At 40.0% G+C, this 27,719-nt stretch overlaps 1 protein-coding gene across 4 annotated transcripts; it reads right to left on the bottom strand.

Annotated features, from left to right (window-relative positions):
• SPPL2A (signal peptide peptidase like 2A) lies at window positions 1-27,692 on the bottom strand. Of its 4 annotated transcripts, XM_055810077.1 has the most exons (17): window positions 27,519-27,692; window positions 23,769-23,888; window positions 22,376-22,558; window positions 21,488-21,577; window positions 17,995-18,128; window positions 15,675-15,826; window positions 13,405-13,501; window positions 11,954-12,055; window positions 10,594-10,675; window positions 10,221-10,295; window positions 9,458-9,514; window positions 9,251-9,304; window positions 8,720-8,819; window positions 7,786-7,863; window positions 7,293-7,453; window positions 5,135-5,168; window positions 1-561 (listed from the first exon to the last, which is right to left on the bottom strand). In XM_055810077.1, the coding sequence occupies exons 1-17, from the start codon at window positions 27,570-27,572 to the stop codon at window positions 530-532; spliced, it is 1,605 nt and encodes a 534-aa protein (XP_055666052.1). In that variant the 5' UTR covers window positions 27,573-27,692; the 3' UTR covers window positions 1-529. The 4 variants fall into 4 exon arrangements, with proteins under 4 accessions (XP_055666052.1, XP_055666046.1, XP_055666066.1 ...); XM_055810071.1 differs by lacking the exon at window positions 5,135-5,168; XM_055810091.1 differs by lacking the exon at window positions 9,251-9,304 and having other exon boundaries at window positions 27,519-27,691.
• Window positions 27,693-27,719: the final 27 nt, after the last annotated feature.

Below are 27,719 nucleotides of genomic sequence, written 5' to 3'. Positions count from 1 at the left end.
TAGACTAACATACACACAGTTTATTCAGTTACTTTTAGTAATGGAACTACAGTTTCATTCTTTAGTTGGTACAGTTACATTATTATCCATCTTTACATTCAAAATCTGGAAAGAAATCCTACAAAGGGTACTGTACTTCTTAAAAAAATGAATAATCAAAATCAAGAAAACATTTAATGCATCAAATTGATATGGGCAAGTGTTTTTTATAAAAATATACTGTATAGAAACACATTTGGAAAACTGCATAGAAAATATCTTTTATTTATATCGAAATAAGGCACAGTTTTACTAGCTATGGTTTGGCTGTAAAAATGCAAGTCTCTTTTGATAACTTTTCTGGTTTTGACAATATTTTCCATAAAAATATAGGAGCTGGAGTAAAAAATCCTTTTACCGAGTGAGAAATATTGTAAAGTTTCACCAAATTTACTGTAATTTATTTGTAGAAAAATTGAATACTATTTTAAATCAGGATCCTACGTGTTATTGTCCTCCAGGCTGTTCACTGGCTGATGCTGTGCTTTCTTCATTTCCTGTGTAATCCAGGTGCTCCATCATCTAAATGGAGGGAAGAAAAAAAAAAAAAGAGCAATAGCTTCTTACAAAGAAATACTGCTTTTCCCCCACTGCTCCAAAGTATTTGTTAGCTAAGAGGAATATAATTAAACATGTGTTAGAGTGCATTTTAGCAGCATACAGGTAAGAAATCCTCTATAGATCAGAAAAGTATTCAAGCCAACTTAATCAAAGCTCTCTTAGCTAATGCTTCCCACTACAAAAGCATCCTCCAACCAAGGATTCAAGTCCTCTACAAGAAATTAAACTTGTAAGTCAAAAGTGTCTCAATTGTTAAATACAGGAAAAAAACCCAAACCACCTGACTGGGGTTAAGCAAATTTTTCAAAAACATGGTTTGTAGAACCAGAAACAGGCCCTAGGATCCTACCTAACATTTACAGGTAGCAAACAATAGCTTGAATTCTCTTCTCGAGTAGCTTTCTCTTTTCACGACTGTAAAGGCTAGCTATAGTACAGTTAGTTTTTACTAACTGTATTGCCAACATCTCTTTGTAAATTTTCATTTTATTGTAAAAACGATAAAGGAAATTGAATTGTAAAGTCTGCAACGGAAGAAAATCTAAACCAAATTACTATATAGACTGATTATACTTTCCGATTAATGTAACTGATTAGGTCACCTGAATAACACAAGACAACGTTGCACTTTTCCTGACTAAAAAGCAGCCTGTTTCCCTACCCACCGCTGTACTGCTAGAGGGCAACCAGGGCAACAAAGGCTCCTGTCTCCTCCACAGGACAAGGCACTAAAATTACAGAGGTAACATGCACATTTGTTAGCATGGCAAAGTAAGACCCACCAGTTTGAAGGCTTCAGACTTCAAGCGTGATTAACAAGAGCCCAAGGATTGGACTGTTTCCATAGCTGACAACCACAGACAGAAGGTACAGAAGCAGTAAAACTAATGCTGAAAGACAATGTGTCAAGGAGCTCATATGCCTAGCGTGGCAGGATTATTAGGACAAGGGCACAATGCTTTCAGTGTCAAAAGGTAGAAAACCTTACATCTGTTCCTCCATACCAGCACATCCTGCCTAACAGTAAGAGAGCTCCCTGTCTTGGTGTACAACAGCTTTCCACACGACAGAGGACATGATTGCATTCTTGTCTAACTAGCACCCGCTGGAGGATCCTTGTCAAGACAAAGCTAGGCTCTGGCACTGTTCTGTCATATGCACTTTAGCGTGGTATAATTCTCTTTATAGGGCAAAGAGAGCAGTTCTATTAACTTCTCTCTTCTTTTCTAGCTGTGACCCACCTCTGTGCCATACCTTCTCTTATGCCAACGGAATTGTTTCATTGCAGGTATACAAACATGTCCTATTAAAAGCAGGTTTGCTTAAACAAGCTGTTTCCCCGTCCAGACACAACAACATGCTGTGCAGGAAGGTGAGATGACAGCTCAGAAGGCAGAAACAAGTCACTGGGACTTGGGTAAGGCTTAGAAGAGCCCAGTGGCCACAATATATAGATCTGACTAAAACTAGGGACAATCCTTCACATCCTTCATGTGTCAGAATTAAGACAGTAAGAATTAAGGCATTGCCAATACACCCAAGAACTGAGTTACAGCAATAGCACACGCTCAATCCAGTAGCAGATACCAGGCTCCTCTGCTAATGACAGTGTTGCATTCACTTCAGAATATCTAGAACTTTCCCTGCACTGTGACCAAAAAGCCACATCAAAAGTCACCAAAAGCAAAACACTCCCTACAATTATAGAAGTCAAACTGTCATTTTGAATGAGGATTGAAGTTTTGTTTCTGGCAAAAAAACACCCCCACCCCTGCAGTACCACATTACATCAAATAATGCCATTATCTTCCTCCATCCTAGAGAGGATCATCTAACAGCTAACAGAGAAGGTAGTGTGGGGAAGCATTTTTGTAAAGTGTTTCCCTCCTAAATCAACAAGATGCTTCCAGAAGGAAGGAGTTAACACTATGGGATATGCTGAATTGTAGCACAGAGTCAAAGATTCTTCTCTTAATCCTACAGCAAGGTAAGTAGAACAAAGTGTATTTATGTTGGAGATGCCCCCTGTATTTAAAGCCTCTGCTTAATATATCAAACTTTTAAGTTCACTTTAAAACCAAAAGGGTGTTTGGGTTTTTTTGATGCACATAAATGTACATCAAAAAGGAAAAAAAAAAAAAAAGCAAGTCACCCCACCCCCATTTTAATGTCTCCACCATATAGAAGAAGAGTAGCCCACAACTTGAAGTCAGGGACAACAGATGCCTTTCTAAAAATGTAAGATTGCATTAAGCAGCTTTTTCCAAAAGTATTTCTGTTGTAGGTTCTCTCAGGACAACTTCATCCTCAAAGACTCAGCAGAAACTGCACGAATCTTGATGACAACAGCAGTGAGATGAAGGCACCATGCTAAAATCCCAGACAAAGGTGTCGTTTCAAGCCTCAAAAAAGCCAAAGCAATTAGATCATACATTGTGGAGAGCTAACAAACATTTATAAAGTGGAAGAGATTCAGAAGATTTTCTTCCATATCTGAATTCCTGACAGGTTTTAACGGGTGGGGTGGGCGGTGTCAAGAGAGGTTAAACATAAATGTATTTTAATTAAAGCCATCTCCTAACACTGTGAACTATCAAAAACCAAAAAACGCAACCAACCCCCTCCATAAACCAAACACCAAGCCAAACCAGAAGCTGCAATATCATACTCCTACCTGTAAAAGAGTACATAGTACCTACGCACAACACTTGCCTGCAAGATTCACTCTGATGTCGCATTCGCATAATTCTTAACAATTTCTAGCGATAATTAATTTGCAAGTAACTACAAGTGTGATTTAAAATTACAGTACTAAACAGCACATGCATGCTGTGTAATATGCTGATGATAAATCTGTTGATTATTATTTCAAAGAGAGATTAAGAAAGCTTGCTAAACCCTTCAAAACTGACAGTCTGAAAAGCTGCAAGACTATGCCACCTGGGAAACTTCAAAGTTGCATTAGTCCACTAGATTTTTCATTATATTACTGATGATTTCATAGATTTTCCTGCTATAAAAACTAAATAATATTTTTTCATTAAATCAATAACTGGGAAAAAAGTATCAAAATTAGTTTATCATGCAGACACACGAGGACTATAAGCAATCCAGAAGACTTAGAAAAAACCTTTATTACACACTTCACAGCAGCAATACTGCCCATTTCGTGGTAGGAAAGTAGGTGTGTTGCTCCCTCAATAAATCTCTGCGCTTCAGTGAATAGTTACAATGTTTTTCTGTGCAGCAACTTACTACACCTCAAGACTACTCCACAAAAAAGCTACACACAGTATAACTAGAATTTAAGACTGCATCATTATGCAGAAACATCAATACTCTCAGTTAAGAATCATGCGACCTCAGAGCTATCTTACGGAGTCAAGTATTTTCTGTATGTATAAAGTAGAAATTGAAAAACTGACTTTACAATCCTATCCAAGAACTTGAGTGCACACAGCAGGACAGAAGAATTTTAAGTTATAAAAATACAGTCTGGCCATCTGATTTTAATTTGCACTCAACCCCTCCCACTTCCTAACCTCTTCTTGGCTTTGTATCTAATTTCTTTATTATTAAGGCTTTCTAATGAGACTTACATTGTTAAAAGTACTCTTTATTAGAAGAAAGAGGCTAATGAGAAAAGTACTTTTCAGTTCACTGTCAGAGTTCACCATCTCAAATTGTCTTCAGTGTACAGGGCAGACAAGCTATGCTTTATAAACAGATGTGTCACTCCAGACTGCTGACTAAATATAATTCAAGATTATATAATTCAAGATTTAAATGCTTAAATTTTGTACAAAGCTGAAATTTTAAAGCTTGCATTGCTTCCTCCATGCTGTGCTTGAGACAGCAGACAGTTAAAATAAATACTGTCAGTGTTCGCAGCCATGAACTATAGCCTAGCAAGGTTAAACCTTCTTGCTGCAGTCTAGAAGTTGTGTAGCAGCAAGACCACAAAAGCTGGTCTGGATCTTTGCTCCCTATCCCACTGCAAGCACTGCAGACAGTACAGGATAAAGTATACTGCCGACTAACAAGATGATAGAGGGACTGTAGACATGATTAGTAAAGGCAAATTATAATGCTGAACATTGTAACAGAGGACAACAAAATCACTGTCTAGCACTAAGCAGGTTTTCATGTCAATGCAGAGACACAGAAAAATTAAGTTCCATATAGGAAACAGTAGCTGAACTAACACCAATTCTAAATATTTGAAGACACTCCTAGGGATTGGGGAAATTACAGAGTAGAGAGGCATACAAAGCCTGCCTTCAGGCTTAGGAATCATGGCTCCTTTGGTACTTTATATAAATTTTCCTGCATTCCTTTAAAGAAAGAAAAACACCCAACACCTAAACATAAAACCAGATTTATAGCTTGTCTTCACTTCTACCATCTTCTATCAGATTACTCGGAAAATTAAAGAACATAGATGCAAAAAAGAATGAAAAGAGGAAGCACAGGGAAAAAAAAGAAACCATAAGATGATTAATAAAGTTGCATTAAAAGAAGGCCATAATCACACCTTGTAGCAAAGGCGTCCTGGGGGAGTCCGATACCTAAATAAAATTCATTCCATTATTAAAAGCATATACAACAAAAATCAGAAAACCCCAAAACTCAAAAAAGCTAACTAATGGACTATAAACAAACAGCAGCATTCATGAAGTTTAGTTACATGATACACACACTGCACATGCTCTTGTACCCCTGTTCTTAGGGGGCTTTGCTCTAAGAAGTCTGCAAAGTTTCCCATGAAAACAAAGCTAACCTCTACAGAAGTCTGGTCACCCTTGTCAATGGGGCAGCTCTGCTCCGTACCAAGTTACCACTGCTGTAGCAAAAAATAGCTTTCTGTCACCTTTCTATATATTTCCTTCTCAGAATGAGCACTGAAAGCTGGAGATTTCAGCTCTGGGGTTGTGTGGGTTGTCTGGGGGGGGGAGTTGCGTGTTTGTAAGTTTAGTAAGGCCAGTTCACAATACAGCTTTATATGAGGAGGACAACACATGAGAAAGATCAACACTGCAGCGTTCTGAGAGTGCAACTTGAGTAACACCCTCTGGAAAAAAAATATAGAAAATGTTCTTCAGAAAGTTGTAGAAAAACAGGAGTTAGTAAAGTTACACAGAGGTGTTCAATCATAGACAACTCTAACTCAGGGTGGTGGAAATCAAGATCTTAAATTGTGCCAGAAATTAAGTCATCTGACCTCAAAACAAGCTGAAGTTCAGAGCAGTTTTAATCCTTCAAGAAAGCAGTTGAAAGGACATGAAATAACTACTATGGCAACATAATTCTTCCAAGTATGAGTTTTGCTATGAAAAGTGCAAGAAATGGTTGTCACTAACGAGAGTTGCCAGATTTACTTAGGCCAATCTTACTCAGAACTCAAGTGAGGAAAATAAATTGCAAAGCTTTTTTTCCCCCTCCGCAACCGACCCAGAGTTACTGGTCTTCATATTTGTCACACTGTTTATGTTAGAATTAATTAATTAGAATAGCAAACAATCACCAATTTATAAAGAAATGCCTGGTAAGCCAAATTCATTCTGATCTACAAAGAAAGATTTGTAGTCACTGGACCTATCACAGGAGAAGTTGTTTTGTAGACAAAAAGACAGGGTGTCTAGCTAAAGCTGAAGATTCCCTCAGTAATTTCATACATAGCCAAGCTCCAGCTGAAGCAGGTGTAGGATGTTAGTTAGAGCAACAAAAGGTAGTGTTTAGCTGATAATACCATAGTATTAGCTGCATGGCTGCAGTTTTACATTTACAAGAATTACCACTTCCATTGATGCACCTAAACCTTGCAACCCAGAAGCTGAAGCAGCAGGAGCTGCTTCTTTCCACCAACAACTCCACATCACCCATCTCCCCCCGGCAACAGACTATCCATCCTCTGAGCTGAGCTCAGTGCAGCCTAGATGCAGGTGATAGTTTCTGAATTCAAACAATATTGGACTTTAGGTCTCCAAAAAAAAAAAAAAATTCAGGGTATTAGTGAGACTGGTCTGCCTGCTGATAAACACCAGCTCACAAGGGCACACTCGGTTACTACAGCAAGTCAGATCAGGGAGAATGTGCCCATGTCAGAGGCAGACCACTGGTTAGATTTTAAAGACTGCGATGCCTGGGTAGTGCTAGGGATAACCAAAGGGGAAATGCAGAATACCCAAGGCAACGCACACAGTGTGCGCTGTGACAGAAAACAGTATATAACCACCCAGCCGCTTCGCTGCCGAGTGCTCCATGTAATCCTGACGATGCAGAGCAGCAGTGATGCATGGAACGTTTCTGAAATTCTAACTGATCACCAACTTTTTTTGAACTGTTTCTTAATGCTGGTCTAGGGCAGACTGGAATCTGCACGCTTAGTTCAGTGACTCATATCATACCACATCAGGATGATAGTTGAGAAGTGTTAAAACATAAAAAAACATTTCAAAGAAAATAGAACAAGTTTTAAATAAAAGTTTTCCCCATGAGTACTGAACCTTAAGCTTTGTCAACTACCAAGGGTTGTTGTTTTTTTTAAGAGTAAAAACTATTTTTCCTTATTAGTTCCAGAAGATAACATAAAGACTAGTAAAAGTTGGATTGTGGGTGATATATTACCAAGTACTTAGAGAAGCATATACTCAAAGGAATTAACAACAAAATACTCAAGGCATCCAGCCTACCTGGTAACTGCTTCCCTTCCAAAATTTCTTCATCTCTTTGCGCCGCCAAGCAACAAGCGAGCTAGTTATGAGTGTACATGGTACAAGATAGAGAAGGGCAGGTTGTCCCATCTTCATTAATGCCAGAACAATGAAAGTCAGCACCATACCGATGGCGTAAGCTATAAAAAGATATTTATACATCAATCAGGAATGGGTGAATTTTTAAATTAGCATCACTCATTCAGTAAGCCAGAATTACTATTTTTTTAAAGTAGTATCTTGTTAATATGATTGAAGAAGAGAAGGACAATACGTTGCTCTGTATTTGCAAGCTTTCTCAAAGCAACTGACTACCATAAAGAATACTCGCCTTAAGTAAGGGCAGGCACATTAAAAAGATGATAAAGAGATTCTTGACAACACCAAACCTCTACCTGAAGAAAACCATCTAGCCCTGCCATTGAAAAACAGCTACCATGAAGATTAACGATGCTGAAGTACTGTGATTTACCTATTGTGCAGGAAATGAAGTATACAGAAGATGAACTTGTTTGAACATCAAATCTTCGACAATAGGCAACCAGAAGCCCTGTAAGGAAAAAAAAATTTATTAAAAAAGGACTAATGAAATGTTTACCCATGATTTTTTTCCCTCTCCAATCCTCCAAATCAAAGCAGAATAAAAAGAATTTATAATAAGAATTCCCATTACTGTATGTTATCTCCTTCCCATTTATCTCTGGAAAGCCAAGAAGCAGTTTAAGAAATCCTACAGTAAGTCTTAAAAATGAAAACCCTAAGGGAAATATAAGCCAAATGAGCTTGGTATTAAAAGGTTTTGGTTTTTAAAGCAAGTTAATTACATCATGCTATTTTGAATTTTCTGATACAGAAAAGCAATAACCTAGTTTTAATACTTTTCTTCAATAGGATTTTTATGTTAGCGCTTAATCAGCAATTTTGCCTGCACGCTGTTCACAAGATGGTGCTTTGTGCCTGACTTAAGTAATTTGCTCAAGACTCCAACTACGGCAAAATTCAGCTCTTCTGGGAAAGATAGAAAAATTTGATAATATATTTTCCGTTACCTCACCTCTAATTAGGTAGTCTAGGATACAAAAATACCATGAAGTCACAGGATCCTTGCTTTCTGTGAGATTTCAGTGAGATTTAATTAATACTGACAACTGGATTTCTCTCTGGGATTTGCATTTACACAATACAGTGCAACAGAAAAACAAAAACCCTTCACTATTTAAGTGTTCTGTAACATACTAAACCTTCTTACATTGTGGCTTTTGTTGTACCCTGCATTGATACATCAAGGCAAACTGCTGCATTTTATTTAGTAATTACTTTGTAGAATAAACTCTAATATAAGTCAGTCATGAATCAAGCCCAAAATATTTAATTGTAAGTTACAATTGCCAAAAACATTTGCTCACCTGGGACAATAATGTCTCCAAAACCCAACAATGAAAATGGCATGTCACACAGTGTCGATGCAGAGTATTCAAGTCTAGGCACTCTAATAACCACAGGTAACTGTAAAACAGTATTTCAAAAGCCCACATAAATCTAATCTAAATCATCCTGGTGTTTTGGTTTTTTTGGGTTTTTTTTGTTCATTTGCTTAAATTAATAAACAGTTTAAATGTAATTTGTTTATTGTTATGAAGAACTTCAAAATAGGTAGAACCTAAAGTAAAAACCAGAAGCCAACATAGCAAGTAGATAAAGCTTAAGGTAAGATGGAATTTCAGATTTATAAATATGCACACACCAAAACAAAAAGTTAAAACAACATTTAACCATATAATGGGAATAAAAAGTCTGGATTATTAACCTAACTATAGAGTATTGATCAATGATATCCAGGCCCTGAAGAGAAATTTGGACAGTTAGGATTTCCCCAAAAGAATAGTCTTTTCAGAGGGAATCATTTAAAAATCCAGTATCTGAAATACAATCCTTACTTTCTCATGGGGAGCTGAGCGTTCAGCAGGGACTTCCACCAAGTTTCCATCATTCTAGGATCAAACCCAAGTCAAAAGGTATTTAATACTTAAAAGAAAATAGCAGAAGCTGGCTATATTTTGTGAGAAAGTTATGCCAAAAAGCACGCTATGAATTAGCTACACAGTGTATTTTTATGTTGCACATATTATAACAACTGTTCATACCTTTTCACTGTTTCCAAAAGGACCAGCTGCAACTTCAACCATTATACTTGCCCCATTCTGAAATTAAGGTTATTTTTCAAAAGTTAGTGGGTTAATATACTAAAACATTCATACGACATTCACAAAAACTGCTTGAACCTCACTGTACAATTCAGGATTGGAAAATACCCGAATGTTGAAGTGAACGCACTAGTATTGTACATTATTATACAACACTGTTTTGCATTAAATGCACGTAGTCCAGCCTAGAATAACTGTTTAAAAAAAATAAACCAAAAAAAGCAACAAATCCACTAGATGTAGCTGGATGTTTAGACAGAACAGCATCAGCTTTTTCTGCCATTAGCTTTGTGCTTCTAATTAAAAGAAGGTACACTTGCATACAGTTCATACTATATTGCAAATGAGCACTGCAGAAAGTAGTAGAGCACGTTCCAAAATACGTATGTTAAAAGCAAAGGAAGGAAGAAAACTGGAGGACAGTAATTTCTCATCATCATCCTGTCACACAGTTGGGTACTGCTTACTTTTGGCCACGTGATTACTGAAAACTTAGTTAAGAAAACTTATGGCACCTACACAAGCATTATGCTCTACAACCCATACACGATGAAAATTTAGGCCACGGCTGTCTTAAACGGGGAAAAGGTCAGCCAGCATTTCTGCATTGAAAATACTGAAAACACTGATCCCTTAGACAAAAATACTCCCCCACAATGACCAGACAATATTCTTTGTTTTATTTTAAAATTCACAGACATACCTTTGTAATAAATGGTGTTATGAAAACAAAAAACACATCATATAGAAGGAGAAGGCCTAGAAGTATCACACAGGACTGGCAAAAAAAGAAGAAAGTATTACCATAGGTTTTCAAGGATTGTATAGCGAGATTCTGGTATAAAAAAAAATAAAAAAACCAAGAAACTCATCCTCACCCCACCCCCACCCGCCACCATGTTTTTATTCTAGCATAACATTTAGAACAAGATTCATTTATTTTAAAACTTATTAAAAACTGTAAAGATTTCTTATTTAATATATATAATCTTGAGTGTTGAAAACCTACTTCCTGACACTGAACTTACAGATTCATGGCATTAGAATACTTTCTTAAGGTAAGTAACTTACAGTACCTTAAAGTTGGGCATTTTCAGTGTTTTAATAAAGTTTAAGCAGAAAGCAACTCCCAAAATATCTTGCAAAATCCAAGCCCACCTAAAAATAAGAATACATTTTTACACATTGTTCAAGTTACTGCCGGGATCTAAGTGTAATGATTTTAGATTTTGCTGGAAATAGCAAGATGGCAAAACAGACTGGAAAGCAAAAAATTAGTTTTTAGGCAGTACTGCAACCAAACCCACAAAAATACTAGTATCAGGACAGTCAGTTTACACTAGTCTGATCATAAATAGGTAACTGTGCTGGTTTTGGCTGGGATAGAGCTAGCTGTCTCCATAGTTGCTAGCATGGGGCGATGTTTTGGATTTGTGCTGGAAACAGCGTCGATAGTGCAGAGACGGTTTAGCTCCTGCTGAGCAGTGCTTGCACAGAGTCAAAGCCTCCTCCGCCTCTCGCACCCGCCCCAGCGAGCGGCCTGGGGGGCACAAGAAGCTGGGAGGGGACACAGCCGGGACAGCTGACCCCAGCTGAGCCAAGGGACATGCCAGCCTGCATGACGTCATGCTCAGCACATAAAGCCGAGGGAAGGAGAAGGAAGCAGGGGACGTTTGGAGTGACGGCGTTTTATCTTCTCAAATCACTGTTGCATGTGATGGAGCCGGGCTTTCCCGTGGATGGCTGAACACCCGCCCGCCCGTGGGAAGAGGTGAACGAATTCCTTGTTTCGCTTTGCTTGTGTGTGCAGCTTCTGCTTTACCTATTACTCTGCCTTTACCTCAAGCCGTGAGTTTTCTCAGGTTCACCTTTCCACTTCTCCCCCCAGCTGAGCAGGGGGGAGTGAGCGAGCGGCTGTGGTGCTCAGTCGCTGGCTGGGGTTAAACCACAGCACCGTTACTCATCAGTGTACCATAGAGAAAATGAGTTGAACAGAGGCCATAACAGGGCCTTGGTGCTCACTTGTATGACTGCTCACTTGATTGGAAGCCCTACTTAATATCTGGCTCAAGATGCTACTTAGGATTGCACTATATTTGTGGTCCTGTGCTTCCACCGGACCAGAGGAAGCACAGGTCCTATAATCCCTATGCTATTTTTGCAGTATTTTTTTTTTTATAACAATCATTAGCGATCAATCTAGGTCTTCCACATCTTCGTATTTTTTTGTACCTTCAAATTACTACACAGTTCATTTGTATAGCTTTGTTCTCTATTATCCCATGTTTGTTAAGCTTCATAAATACTTTCATGACTTTTTTTTAAATTGGCACTGGCGTTTAGAAGGATGCTATGCTCCTGAATTAGTTATACAATGGGAAGTTCATTAACAACAATTATTTATATTACTCTTTTAAGTCAGAATGCATCACTTACCTATCTTCATTTCGAAACACTGCCCAGACGACAGCTGCTGCTATGCAGAATACAGCAAGAAAAATAAGCCTCACTTCAATGTTTTTGTTGCAACATGCAATCCTAAAAGAAAGGAATTAAAATTTAAAAAAAAAAAAAAAAAAAAAAAAGAGAACCTGTGACGGTCAAAACACATGCCTGTACTGTCCTTAAGCTGACAAGATGTTCTCATCCTGAGAGCTTCTTTGCCTGTTTGTTCCATGCATACCCAGGTGGCATTATTCTTGCAGCTGCAGTACCAGTCCTTCTGCGGGCTGCCTTAGAAACATGCCTACAGAGAGTAAGCCAAGCTGGGCTTTGATGGACAGTCCTCATTTTAGCCAACACATCCAGGGAAGGCAGCAAGCAAATGAATTTATTTTGTTATATGACAGAAATGGATTAATGTGCCAACAGAACTACATCACTGAGGGACAGCTGCATCTTAATTCCAGAAAAGGGGGAGAGTGGGGGAAAAAAATAATCAATTTTAGGACACATAAAACAAGAGTAAAAATGGAGTAACTATGTATTGCAAAATTGTGAGCCAATCTGTTTCCACTGCCTACTCAATTTTCTGGGACAATTCTTGAACTGATGTTATCTGACAGAAGTAATGCTGTCCTGCACCTTCTGCAAAACCTGCTGTCTTTTCTACCTGATGGGCTACTGGATCACCTGGCACTAACGTCCTGTACTAAGTAACATGCAAACACAATCGTAGGCTTACAAGCATTGCTGTTTGGGGGAAAAGAACCATCTGTGGCATTAATAATTTGGGTTTTTTAAAGGGAAAACACAGGGGAGGAAAACAGGGACATTCCCATACTCACCAATACCTGCAGGATATTTAATTTGGAGTAGTAAGAAGCAGCTATCTGTACACTGATAACACACTACCTGAGTTAGGACTGTAACCACTAACTTCAGAGGGCACAAGCAATATGTTGCCTTCGCAAGAAAAAGTTAAAACTTGGTCTGTCACAGGTACAGTACAGATTAACATGAGGAAAAAGAACCTCTATTGCCTATAGCATGGTACTAGCTCAAAACAGAACCAAATGTGCAGGATGCACCCTTCCAGAACTCCTTGATGAACAAAACGAGCACACCCTACAATCAATCAGAGTTTTCATAAAACCAAGCTCAGACAGCCAAGCAGAGCCTTTCAAGCTTGATTATAGCAATGCTTTCAAATAAAGGTAATACAACAAATCTCCCACAATGCTATTTTAACTGTTGATTATGCTACATACACCTTTAATATATAATTAAAGGAGCTTGTAATTTTCTCTTTTAACAATCCCACGCACTAAACTATACAGGAAACAATTTGTCAAACTGTCATATTTTCACACTACCTTGAGTAGCAAGCAACCAGAAGATACCCAGAAGAAACTTTACATTTATACTAATTGAAAGGTGTACAATACCTGCACTGCCCAAATGGTATTTCTGCTATTAACGCTGCAAGACAGTTGTATAGACTCATTGCAGATGCCAAGCAGAAGACTGATATTATAACATACACTAAATAAAAAGAATGAAAGATGGGAATCAGTGACAAAATGCAACAAAATAGTGAACAGGATCAAACACAACAATGTACATTGGATACAAACTGTTAACAGTTATAGCACGACTTGATACCAGTCATGGGAGACCCTAGTCAGCTGATTACACAAAGTGCTGAATTCTGAGCATCTCTGCCATGACAAGTTCTCATCAAGCAAAGACTTGAGCTTTGAAATTTTTGAATTTAAAATTTTTTTTTATTATTTTTCCTCACGTTTCTTTAAGAAGAAATAGGTCATCTGTTACAGCTTTCACATACTGTTACTTGGTTATGGCTAAAACCAAAGTGCTATTTTACAACTACCAGCTTCCTCAATTTCTGTTAATATCCCTCACTTCAAATTCTAACTTGAATCACTTTGTCTGCTTATGCATAAAAGTTTCACCGTCCCCAAGACCTAATTAATGCTTTAGGTGGCATTTTGAGATACTAAAGATCCCATGCCTTCTAAAAATGTCTATATAGCTAGGAACCACCTGGTTAAGAAAAAACTCTGTATTCCATTTTCTAACTTACATATTGTGTATTCTAACTTATGGTAAGCACCCTGAGATGTGGACAAACAACAAGACCCGTTGTTTGCTACTTGGGGTTCCTTTTGGTTTTGGTAGTGAAGGTCTGGCTAGAGAGCAATTGTGGAAAGTCTATAAGGAATAAGCAATATATATAAGCAATTGTGAAAGTCTATAAGGAGACTACTGAAAAAAACAGGCAATGAAGGTGGATTTTATAGTTGTAACCAGGATCGTGTACCATTATGAGCTGTTAAGCCCCCAACAGGCAAAACAAGAAGTTTTGCACCACAGATTCTTCTGAAGTCAGCAAGAAATCAGCTTTTTCAGTAATCTCAATTTTTGAGGCAACAATGGAGTATTAACAATGTCTGAATAATTGCAAAAAGAGGTACAGAGAACTCCATCACAGACCACAGCTTTTCAACTGGCTTTATGCTGGAAACATTCCCTCCCTAGTACTTCAGTTACAGCATCAATCTTAACTCCCAAGTATCAGTACTAGGACTTGCATTCACACACACAGTAGTGACATACTGAAGTGGGTGGGTTTTGGTTGCTTGGGTTTAATTCAGTACAGATTCTTTCTCCTGCGACAGCATGTCATACCACGGTAACAGCTTCTTTACCTCTAAATTTCATACATGTCTGCTCCAAAGTGCACAGAACTAAGGGTTCTCAGCACAAGGCTATTACATATTTCCTTTGAACTATTCACATTTCTTCCTCCCCCCAATTTGTTACTCCTCTCCGTTTCTCAATAGAGGCCTCTTTCTTTACTTCTTCCTAAATCTCACCTGAAACATCTCAGAGCAAACAGGAAACATTTTTAACCTGAACCTTTAGATTGCATTAAAAGCTTCATCAGTCTTATAGTGGGGCAAGTGTAGTAAAGGTAGCATTACCCATAGCAAGATAACAAAAGCTAAACAAAAAACAGAAGTCAGGATGGTAGAGGCCTCTTTTGCAGAAAAAAAGAGCTTAACTGGTAACAAATCTCTAGGAAAGAGTGAATTTAGGAAGCTTCAGAATGAAAGTTAAATTGTACTAAAAAGCATAATTTAAAACAGTGTACCTTTTCTGGTTGCATGAATTGAAGGGCAGGGGGAAGTAAAAATTAACAAACAGTTCGGAAATTATATTCTAGCGGAATTGTATAATTCAAGAACTTTGCTTATTGCTAGAATGCTTGAGTTTATTCCATTATGGTAATGCCAATTTGCCTGGTGCTTTAATTAGGGTGCTGCAACCACTAACTCAATGTCAACATCACAATACTGAACAAAAGCTTTCACTCTAAAACACTAAGTTATCAGCGCCACCCTCCCAAGAACATCAACATACAGCGTTACTTTTTTTTTTTATTAGTTGCTAGTCATCTCTCCTTGACATCACTTCATTCAGAATAAGGACTGTCAAGGCAGCCTTTGTAAGAGAGCAGAAGAAAGCTTCTCTTTTTTTAAATAGCAACTAAATCTTTTCAGCTCAACTCATACACAGAGGGAACAATTTAAAATATTACATTGGTTTTCATTTAGAAGTCTAGCTTTTCAGACTTAGACACCCAATAAGATCATGCAGGAAAAGTGAAATGAGATCATCCATTGTTTCTTACCTAACCATTTGTAGAAGAAATAAAGTAAGACCAGCATGACACAACAGATGACAACAAACAAGATAACTGTTACAGGGGTGAAAGTAACATTTTCTTCCTTCTTCCGTCTTGTTTCTCTCTCCCCAGGACTTGCTATTGCTTTCAAATTCTCACTGTTTTAAGAAAACAACACACACATTAAACTCAGACGACAGATTACAAAAACATTTTACTGACCCAAATTGCTGGTCATAAAGCATTTAGACTGACAGCATTTTAGTCTAATCCTTCATTACCATTAAAAAGACTTTCAAGTACAGAAAGATTGTATGCTTATTGTTTGAGTTTCTCTCCATTTTTTAATGGAGATACGCACTTCTAACCTAGCATAGCTCACAAGGAAAAGATTCTTAACTGCCTTCCTTTCCAATCGTGTGGTGACTGCCAACTTTAAGGAGTGACCTCAACCAAAACACTGCTCCATGTGAGGAAAACTAGTCCGATATCAGAACTCTTAAACCCCTTTTCAGGTTGCACATCTAATAGTTGACTCTATTAGCACATCATCTCTGACTATAGGATTCCTTGGACTAAAGATAGTCAACCGATAAATATACCTGTGATAAATCAAAATCACAGGTATTACACAGTTTTAAAACCTCAACTACCAACACTACATGTCTGCAAACCCCATTCATGTTAGTAGAATGAAGCTAGCTAAGTACTAGTTCTTTTACCCTTACACCTCATAATTACAGAGTAAATGAAAGAGGGAGGGTGTAACTGGGGATTTTTGCTGGGAGTAAGATTTCTGTGCATACATACTCCATATTTATACCTCACTATGCAAAATAAGGAGACTTAAATTGTTGTCTGTTCTTTGAGCCCATAGACCTTCTACTCTTTAGTTACAGACGCTAGTGCAACTTGCCCATCAGATAGCATGTTCCTGACAAATCCCAGAACCTACCTACAAAATGCTGAATTCAGCACTGAAACAGCTACCTTCAAAAGGGAAAAACCCACAGGAATAAGGCACTTTGTTGGATGAATCACCTTCTCAGAGGACATGCTTTGAATAAGCAGCTTCAAAAAAAAAGCAGCTCATTCTCGATTTATGAAAGTGCACTTTAACAAGTTTAATATAATTAAATCTAGGTATTTTTCAATATGGGAGACAGCACCACATTTTATTTTAGCATTTAGTGCAGTCACACCCTATAGCACTGCAGGGTGAAACAGAAGCATAATCAAAGCAAACTTAAAAAAAAAAAAAAGACAAAAAGGACACACAGGCTGCCACTCCCCTCCCCCCTGCTTAATCTCTTTAAAAATCACTAGATTTGCATAACTAGTGGGAAAGATGAAGCTGTTGTTATCACATACAATCCACTACCTGTTGTTCTGGGGAGAAAAGCACCAGAACACTGCTGAGAACAGGAAGCCCTAGGTAGCTATGCACAGTGGTCCATTTAGCATCCGCAGACATCCAAGAAACACTGCAGAGTAACACCATGCTCTCAAAGGCCAGCTATACCCAGTTTAACCCCAGACTAAAACCAGGTCTGTGCATCGAGCGTGCCTCACCTCACTAAAAGCTGCACATCCCTCAAGCATGGAGCAGAAAGCCCTACTACTCTTTTTCCTGCATTTGCCACATTCTACACTTCTACTCCCTCCCCTTCCCTGCCCAGGGACTGCTGCTGCCTCCTTGACCTCTCCTAGTCCTAGAGCTGCTATTGCCCCCGCTCTGTTGCTCCACCAGGTAACACAGAAAGCTGAAGCAGATAAGCCTGGTTGGACTTTAACTATCTGGAGCCACCCAGACACAATCCAACAGCCTTCCCCAGTACCCCTAGTGACAGAAGTGCGGTGCAGAGACATCCCAGAGGGTGCTGCACAGCCAGCTGGGATGAAGCAGTTGCACACATCCCTGTCAATGCAGACACTACATTCAACTACAAACGTACCTCTTGGATCACTGGATTTTAAAGGTGTCATTAAAATACCTACTTTCATCATGGATATTGGAGTATTATGGTGCTAGTTATAGGGTATTTGGTAATCTGTCAACATGTTAACTCATTCCTCCTCCCAAGAGCAGCATTAGCGCTCAGGGACTTTTTACAATCAACTACTCAAGGTTCCTCAAAGACCTACAGTGATTTTTCACAGGCTGCAGTGCTCAAGCATTTCATGGCAAAGCAGCTAATTGCACCTAGGTCTTCTAATTTTTTAACTACCAACCTAAAAGAATATAATTTCTCACCAATCATATCAACAGTTTTCACAAAGTTTATAGTCTACATATTTTAAGCAGTTCTGTTTAAAAAAAACTTACAGTTCTGCTACTCCGCTCCAGTAGCCTCCTAGTGCCACTGTAAACACAGCAATCAGGAAGATGACAACCATACTGCAATCAAACTCTGGCAAAGGTGGTGAATACAGAGTCACATTAACTTCATTTCCCAGCGTCTGAAATATAACATGCAAGGTGGTTCATAAAGGACAACAAAGAAATTATGCATCTTATTGGAAAATAAGCGATATATCACAATTTCCTGCTCTTAACCTACACAATGCTGACAGCAAGTTTTCAACCTACTGTACAAGACAACCCATGTATTTGCCTTGGTCATTGTAATAAAGCAATGCCTTCCATACTATCTTTCAAGATGGTCAGGTTTGAAAACAACCCTATCACTACTGCTGTAGTATCCGTTGGTTTCCACAAGGCAAAATGGTACTACTTTGCATTCTTTCAACACTTCTGAGCAGCTGTGCCTCTAGCCCAAATGCTTCTCATCCCCCAAATACATCAAGTTCTATCAGAGATGTCTGCTCTGCAGGAAAGCATATCCGAGTCAATCAATTTGCAACACAAACTCACAGGTCCACTGTGACACCAGCAGAGGTCTACCTCTAGCTTGTGAAACCACAAAACATGCAGCTCGGATACAGGCACGATGCTTCAGACAGGACACAGTGAAAACTGTCAAAAAGTTATTTACTCACAGCTTTACATGAACATGATTGGAGATGGATTCAAAGGGGGAAAAAAAAGCAAATTCACTCCACTGAAAAAATTCAAGACCATGGTAAAAAAAATCCGCTGAAGGACACTGAAGAAGATGGGAGGGAACATGGTGACATAACTGATACCAAATCGGACAAAAATCTTGAAAGCAAAAAAAAAAAAATGCTGCCATCTGACTGAAAGGTGGGATTTAAGAAACAAGGAATATGATTTGACAGGAAATGGAAGGTGGCAGGGAAGAAAGGTTTGCTGTTGTAATCCAAGTCAGTCAAAGCACGTGAAGCAATCCTGCAGTGATTACTGATCGGTACTGAGCAGATATACACTTCAGAGATGCAGCAGAACAACAGATTTGTTAACAGCCTGCACATACAATAAAAGCAGGAGAGGAGACGAACATGCCAGGCAGGTCTGGCTACAGGAAGCTCAAACTGGCAGCGGAGAGACTGAAGGGAAAGCCAAGTAGTGTAGTGGAATACACTGGCCATATGTGAAGAAAGCTGATTCATTTTAGCATCTGAATTACCTAATTACAGATATTAACCCTACTGCAGCCTGAAGAACTAAAAATCATTCTTCTGCCTGAAGTTACAGAAGTTCAGAAAACCAGAAAATTAAATTCTAGTGAAACATTGCAGTTGTACAAAGTGGAACATAACATGAGATAAAGGCAAAAAAACCTCTACTCAAATTACAGCATCATTTATGTAAAAAAAACCCAAAAACACCAAACCACAAAACCCCAAACAAACAAAAACCCAGACACCAAAAAAAAAGCACCAAAACCCCAAGAAATCTAAAGGCTTATACATTTTTTTTAGTCTTCAATTCCAACATAACTTAATCCAGTTTTTCCTTTAAGTTTCATAAATCTTATAAAGTATAATTCACATCAGAATCTAGAGTGATTGTTTCCTTTTGTTCCTGTCGTTCTGCACTTCACTAAAAACTTGCAAAGTCTCAACTTCCACCACAGGGAGCACTAGAATCAAACACACTGCATCAGATAACTCCCCAGGAGAGCTGTCCGCCTACTAGAAGATTCATAATACTCTTGGTATTGCTATCAAGACTTATAACACACCTGACACGAATGGTGAAGGCTAGTAGAGATGAAGTCGTCTAAGAAGAAGGAATGTCCATACAAACTAGCTACCCCCAGACTGGTGCTGTCCCTCTCTCCTAAACAGGAGGGGTAGTTTAGAAGCCTTGAAGAGTTAAAACAGAAACACAACTGTAGTAGGAAGAGTAAAATGGCTGCCAGCTTATAAGCAGCACGCACCAATCAAAACAACAGCTGCCAGTGACATGACAGAAGCTTTGGCAAAAATTACATCAGACCTAGGAAAGGACCACTTGTACTCTAGGCTGTGTTCCTCACTACTTTTATGAGGGCAGCCTCATTATAAGATAAAAACTAATTCTTTGGCTCAACAGCATTATGAGACATCATCCAGCACGCTAATCTACTAGCAAAGTTACTTTGGTGAATTACTACAGCTATACAGAAGTGGTGCTACACAACACCACCCCAAGCAGCACTAGGCAATGAAGTGGTACAGAGAAGATTCAGAACAAATCAGGGGTCTAACCTTGCCCTAGCTCCCTTCCATATTAGTGGGGTATATCTTAAAACCACTCAACTACGCGAAAAACACTTGTCTGTCTTGAAGGAACAAATCTGAAGACAGAGGACAACCCAACCCAAAACACAGTATTCATCAAAACTATGGAAACTGAGAACTGTCATCATAAACCTTCAGTCATGTCAATGCTTGGCAAAAACCAGTCTTTAACGAGAACAGTAAACAACCAAAGTCCTATATATCTAGGCATGGTTTCAGTTTGCATACTTACCTAAGACAACCTCCCATGGCAGCTCTGAAGATTAAGAGCAGAAATGGTGAAGTGAGCTTGTAAGTTCAATCCAAGAAGCTAAAACTACGCAGGTTAGCGCTAGCCTCTGCTATTCACAGAAAAGTGTGCAGCGCAACTCCTGCCTAGCAAAGCTATTTAACATCAGATAAAAAACAAAACTGAACAAAAAAACAACAGAAAAAGCCACACGGAAGAAAAGATACTGTTTTCCTTAAAACCCTCTGCAAGAGTCTGTATCCTGATATTACAGGTCAAAGAAAACAAACTCCAAATACCCCAAACACAAAACCCCCTGCTTATCAAGCACAGGAGATACCACAATCACAGCATTTTAATGACACACACTTGGCATCTCACCATGAACTCGGCAGCTGCAACTCAAACTATACTGCCTAACTGCTCTGTAACAGATGTCGTCATGCTATATAAGGAGCGAGCTCATCATCTGGCAAAAATTACAACCACCCTCACATCTTCCTCAAGATCCAACCTGACAAGGTACAGCTTGCCTGAAAGATATCATGCCAGTAGGCACAAGCTCAGCTATCCTAGCTACTGTGCTAAAGGAACAGCCCTCTCGGGCTATAGCTCTTGATGTGTGTCAGGCACCTTCAGTCGTATACAAGTCTACTGGAAGGCTGCTTATCTTGTTTAGCAAGAAGACTCCTAAGATTACCACCCCTCCAGTCAGGTATTGTGTTTCCCATTCTTAGAGTTTAATTAATCATTCTCTCAAATTAACCTAAACTAGGAAGACTAGTACTTCCATGACTTAATATCTATCCTCTTCTGTGAAACTGGAAGCAGTATCTAAGTACATTCAAATCAGGCAGACATCCATAGCTGACCTGAAATGATTTTATTTGTTCAAAAACCTAAGTTTATACAAACCATAACACGCTGAAGTTATATTACTTACCAGCTGCATATCTACTATGTCACTGTATCTTATAAGAGCAACCGGAAGAGTCACATCTTCAAAATCAGTCTTGTTATCTGAAAGAGGAGACTAAAAGGGAAAGTGTCAGTGCTAAGTATGTTAAGCCTATTTGTAATGCAGGTTAGATCCCTAAAAGGGGATTGTCCTTTAGATTTCAATGTACTGGGGGGGGGGGGGGGGGAGCTCAATCATCACCTTGTGCAAAAGGTTAAGACAGATGTAATTACATCAAAACAGACAATACTACCAACACATCTGGATTCATAAAATTCTCATGTTTTTATAGTGCTACAAAGGATACTCAAAACTCTGGTTTTATTCTCTACATTTTTAAAACAAGAGTAACTTTCCTGGATAATCACACAAATTCACAAACTGCAAACATTTTTACATACATGTTACAGCTGCAATTGAGAACCAAAAAGCAACAGAAGTATATGCAAGGATCTCTCAAAAAGCCTTTTTTCTTTTATTTCCAGTTTTAGATTACATTTTCCTATCTTATTTTTGTCACACATGCCTACAACAAGGTCACCTAGGGTTACAGGGAGTTCAGAGTACACTACTTTTAGGGAATGATAAAGACAAAAACATGACTAAAAATATAATTCAGCTGTAGATACTTCTAGATGCCATAGCACAGCACTGCACACAGCTAACTCAGAATGACCCTCTCAGTCTCAGGAACAGCAGTCGTGCCAGCACAGTGCTCTGTGGGGAAGGTTAATCACTCGTGCTGGAATCCCACCCATCACCAGCATCCTCTGCTTTTGGGGTTTCTCTCAGCTAACCCTGCACAACACTGCATCGGACCAAACAGGTAAGACGCTATTTCACTACAGAAGAAAACTTCAGGTTGTGACTTACCAGCCTAGGCTTACTGGCAATCAACAGCATTTTAGCACCCAATCTTTGTGCAATTCTTGCTTTCTCCAAGAAAGTGCAGTTTCCTCTCATCACTACAACTGCTTTGTCCTTCATTAAGCCAGAAGGAACTTCAGAAGAACTGCAGAGTACCGTAGAAGTCAGGTTTTCCAGAGTTCTGAAAGTCTGCAGAGAGAAGAGGGAGAAAAGATACGTGATGGAAGTAGGAAATTTGATATTGCAAACTAATCTAGAAGGCTACAGAACTATGCCTCCCAACTTGAAATTTGCCATGAAAGAGGTATAACAGAAAGGAATCAGTAATTCAGGAACATAAAATCAGAGCAGCAGTTTCTGCAGCCTGCAATACTGAGGGGCATTTAGAGCAGCATATAGCTGAAATATATGGCTGCTTCTAAATGCAATTTCACAGCAGTTGTTGCTGTAATTTAAACATAGGAAACTTGTTATATAGGAAAATCACTGCTTGTAGTTCTGGGGAATCCAGTGTACTCTCTGTGATATTCCCAGGCTTCACAAACCAAAAAAAGCACTGACAGATACACCATAACCAGAGTTCTGAAGCCTGGTAACATATTACTTACTACACGAGAATTAGAAAAAACTATTTCTATCCTTACTTCAAAGTTCAATTTCATATTGACAGTCATTTTAAAATTACTGTCAGCTTTCCTTAGCCAGTCAAGGCATCCCAGTGGCCAAAGTAGCACAGCAAAGTTGTTTGGGGCAGACAAGTGATTTTTACTGTTCTAACACTGAGTTAACATGTTAATGAACCACAGTAGAAAAGGGAGAGAAGAGTGGCTTGATCTCTTCAAAACACGAAGTATTTCCTGTTTATAGGAAGAGCACCTAAAAAAATGTTTCTGCCTCACACCCCAGTTTGGCTCAATGAAACACACTCAGAACATACAGCATGATGCTACATGCCAGGTAATCTCCTATTTCACCACATGTTTTCAAGACAATTACACAGAAGATCAAACTGATGAACCAATATAAGAAAACTGTTTCAAAAATTTACAATATTTTTGTAAACAAATGAACAGAAGCTTTACTCATAAATCTGAAACCTAGACATACTGATGACACCGGAAGAAAAAAAAAATTACATCAGATGAATATGTAAACGTATTTAAAATCGGTTCTAAGCACACAGCGAGTATCACCTTTGTAAGCTTTAGAAGCTGGATTTTTAAAACACAGAAAATTTCACTGTAGTTTTTTGGGGGGAGATGGAGAACAACATGACCCAAAAAGGTAAATATTCAACATAGCACCTATTTAACTCAAAAGTTTGAAGACCAGTTATAGTTGACCCAAATTCATAATTGCATTCTCATCTTCTTAGAAAGTACGGTTATAAACTACTTACAGCATTGTCCAGGCTCTTTGGAAGAGATACCCAACTAGAATTGTAAATTATGCAATAATCCTTTGTTACGGGAGGTATGCCACTTCCAGAAGCGTGCAGGATCCCCTCATCTGCAGTTACCTGCAATAAACCAGGGTATTCTGAACTTTAATTCAGAACATCAGTATATAGACATTCCTCTAAAAAGTTTTTAGAAAGAGAAAGAGCTGTTCAGAGAAAAAGAATATTCAAATAATTATTTTATATAATGACCGATACCGTGAGAGATGGGTAACTTGAGAGCAAGATGGAAAACTAGCAAGAACCTAGCCACTGTATAATGCTGCTTATCCTCACTTCAAATATAATGTATTTGTTACATGTACAGTTCATGTCACCAAGTAAAATACGATCAAGAAACCCAAGCAAATGATTGCATATTCTGTGTCCTGTACTTTCCAAAAAGTCTAAAATTAAAAAGCAACTAAAACAGTACATGGAAAAGTAGATTAAAGTCCTTCCCTCCTCACAGATTCTAGGACTTCTCCTACTAATTATGGTATTATGTGGCAATTCCTAGAATATTTTTTTTTTATCAAATAACTGTAAACACAATAAGATCAACTAGTGTGCCACTTAAAGAACTTGCGTAGTTGAGGAAATACTTTGGTCTATTAAGATTACTCTCAGAGTCCCTCATGTAATATGACTTCTGTTATTTACTAATACACATGAATTTTAAAACTTCCAGTAATTTTATGGATATATACTTCTCCCCAAGCATTAAGGTATCTAAGTGGATAAATCATAAAAGGATTAGATGCAGCTACAGCACCAAAGTAATGAAAACAAGCATAATTTGTACCTCAAAGAAGTGTCATCTTAAGAAAACTGGGACATGATCTCATTTAAATTGTTTTTCTTGAGAGAGAAATTGACCTCGGTATCAAGAAGTATCAACAGATTTTAAAAAAAAATAATTAAATCCTGTTGTAAAATTCCAGGCTTGTCTGAAAGAACACTGAGATACTAAGCTAGAAGTAGGCATGGGTAAGGTGGAGGGAAGCCCAAATATTTGTCAGATACACAGTGCTAATCATTAACAGTGCTACAGAGGCATTTCTCCTCAGGCTAGCATTATCAGTATTCTGCAGCGAGAACTAGAGAGAAAAGAAAAACATGCAATGATATTGTTCCAGAGGTTTATGTTTGCCTGGTTTGAATAGCAAAAAACCTTCTTCAGAGGAATCCATTATATTGGCCATAGCACACGAACATCTGCTAGGAGAACTGTGTCAAAGGGCCTGAGCACATTAACTGTTTAACATATAACAGTTCTTTAGCTGTCAGCTAATATAAGTTGATCCATGATTTATGATCAGCACAAAAATGACCAAGCTTCCCTCTTAAGTGCACTCACCTAAAAGCACAAACTAATGGCAAATTAAAAGCAATAAAGACTTCCAGCAGGTGCAAAGCCCAGATGTTTCCATCCATTAAAAGCTCTTTCTGCTTCACAAAGTAGAATAAGTGTTTTCTGGGTTCCAGAAAATCAAGTGTTAATGTTACACAACCATAAGTCTACCTAGAAGTAATTGCTTGCTTATTTGATACTCAAGGTTTTTTTGGCAAGCTTCCCTTCTCTGGGGATGCATCAGGGAACACAATTCTTGCTCACAAGGTCAGGGGAGGGAAGACCAGAGGACAACACTTACACTCACATATTCATTGCTGAGCTCTAAAAACAGCATTTAGAAGTCAAAAACGAAGCGAAGCGCTACATGCTACACCTTGTTTGGAACACCCCCACTGAAATCCTGTTGCATGCTGCTGAACTTTTATTTTCCTAATTGCTTCACTATCCTTCTCTCACAACAGAAAAGGGCTACTAGTGTGGGTACATGGCCTTGCAGTCAGCTGTGCCACCGAACAGCACAAACCAAATCCTACTCTCAGTATATGTGCAAATTAAAAATTTCTCACTGAGCACATATTCAGTCTTGGTACTTAAGTATAAGAGTAAGAGTGTGTCCACAAAACTGCTCCCGAGAAGATTATCTTGCTTCCATAGGCTCACTTGCTCCAGCATAAAATTGTTCCCACATGGGGTAGAGGCGTGACAGCTGTCCTTAGCTAAAGGAGCACAATCACCTTTCACTTCAGGTTCAGACAATTCCCAGTGGCCCCCCACCTTTAAACAAGTTTCTTCCTATTTCTGACAGGTGGTTCCTTCCTCTACCACCTTTAAACTTTTATTGTATAATTTCTTAACTTTGAGAGAGAGGAAGATATCTCACGCTCTCTCTTAACCCTCCTTCTTCCCAACAGGTCCCTGTCACTGCCAGGATATGAGCTTAGGCTGGCTGTTGAGCTTTGGAGTGCACAGGTAACTCCACCACGCAGAATACTCCAAGTTATATGAACCAGTGGACACAGAGACCAAACCAAGCCTACGTTTACAATATCCATCACAGTTCGCACCTAGGTAAGACATACAAGAAACTTAAAAGCACAAGGAGAAGGTATTTTGTACGTAGCAAGTAACTACATAAATTTCACAGAAATGTAAAAAAGGTAGGAAAAAACTAGCTATAAACAGAACAAGCATAATTTCATAGTTCAGCCAGTGGCCCCATCACACACAAACCACCCCTCCCTCACTCCCTCTGGGCACTGCAACCCCAGGGAACCGGTGCCCATGCTCAGAGACCAGCACCGGTCCCCAGCTGAACACCTACTGCCTTCCCAAGCGCTGAGTCCCCATGTCGTTAGTCTCAGGATGCTGTTCTCGAGGCTGAATGACCTGGTCACCACCGCTACAACTGCATTTGTAGAGCAAAGGAGGAGGCAGGACACAGGGCATGGAGTCTTCCAGGAGGGCAGGAGAAGCCCCTTGTCAGCAGCAATAAACCACGGGGCTAAGGAGCAAAGCCACTCCTCAGGAAAGCCCAAGGCAACTCCAAGGACAGGTACGTGGGATTCGCAGGCATGGAGGGAGCCCTTCGCAGAGAGACACAAGCTACTTCACCCGAAGGCATTCTCAAGGCACTAACAAACCGCGCTATGCACCTGCTGCTGAGCTAATCCAGCGGTGGCTCCCTCCGCAGCGAAGTGCTCTGTATCCTGCCTTACCAACACAAGGTAAAAGTTACATTAAAAACAAGCTACCAGCCAACAAGAATGCAGCTTAGTAGATCGGCATTTCATGCAGATGCGTCCTTCATACTGCCTAAACAGATTACAGAGGTTTCCAGCTTCCCCATTTGGCTGTTCCATGAGGCGGAGAGCAATCTCCCCCGTTCCCATGGCGACGAACACCGTGTGCGGGCCGAGCCCGGGAAGGGCTCCCGCAGCGCAGCCCGAACGGCTCGGGCCGAGGCCCGGCCGCGCACACGCCCCAGCCCCCCTGCCCCTCGGCGCTCCAACCCGAACGGCTCCACACACGGCACCGGGGCTCGTCACCCAAACCCACCGCTCGCCCGCAGCCCGGCCCGCGCCCCCAGCCCGGGGAGCCCAGGGGCCTGGCGGGGGGCCCGGCCACCCCGGAGGCGCCTGAGGCGGGGGCGCAGGAGGCGGGAGCTCCGTGGACTGTGCCCGCGGCGGCCGGGGCCCTCCAGAGGACGGCTCCAGCAGCCAGGCGGCGAGAGGAAGCCCCTCGGCCCGCAGAGACGGGGCAGCGACGGGCGGCCCGGCCGGCCCCACCGCCACCCGCCGACCCGCGGCCCAGGCCCGCCCGACGGCCGGGCCCCAGCGCCGCCTGCGGCCCCTTACCGGCGGCAGCAGCAGCGCCCACAGCGCGGCCCAGAGCAGCCCGGCGGCCCTCATCGTCCTCAGCCACCGCCGCCCGCTCGGGGAAGGGCCTGGGCCGGGCCGGGGCTCCTCGCACCCGCCGCGCAGCCTTTCTCTGCCGCCGGCTGCCGGCGCGGCGCCACTTCCTCTTCCGCCCGCCGCGGCGACGGGGACGGCTGCTGC

The sequence above is a fragment of the Falco peregrinus genome, chromosome 1 (assembly GCF_023634155.1).
Source record: "Falco peregrinus isolate bFalPer1 chromosome 1, bFalPer1.pri, whole genome shotgun sequence".
Taxonomy (NCBI): Eukaryota; Metazoa; Chordata; class Aves; order Falconiformes; family Falconidae; genus Falco; species Falco peregrinus.
Note: the sequence above shows the minus strand (reverse complement) of the source record. Positions and strands in the feature narration are given on the sequence as shown.

Excerpts from the sequence above, each read along its gene's own strand:
- SPPL2A (XM_055810071.1), bottom strand. The coding sequence starts at position 27,572 with ATGAGGGCCGCCGGGCTGCTCTGGGCCGCGCTGTGGGCGCTGCTGCTG. Across the intron at positions 18,129-21,487 it reads ACATAGTAGATATGCAGCTG|ACGCTGGGAAATGAAGTTAA; the intron begins GTAAGTAATATA and ends GTTATATTTCAG. Across the intron at positions 10,296-10,593 it reads TGAAAATGCCCAACTTTAAG|TCCTGTGTGATACTTCTAGG; the intron begins GTACTGTAAGTT and ends TTTTTTTGCCAG.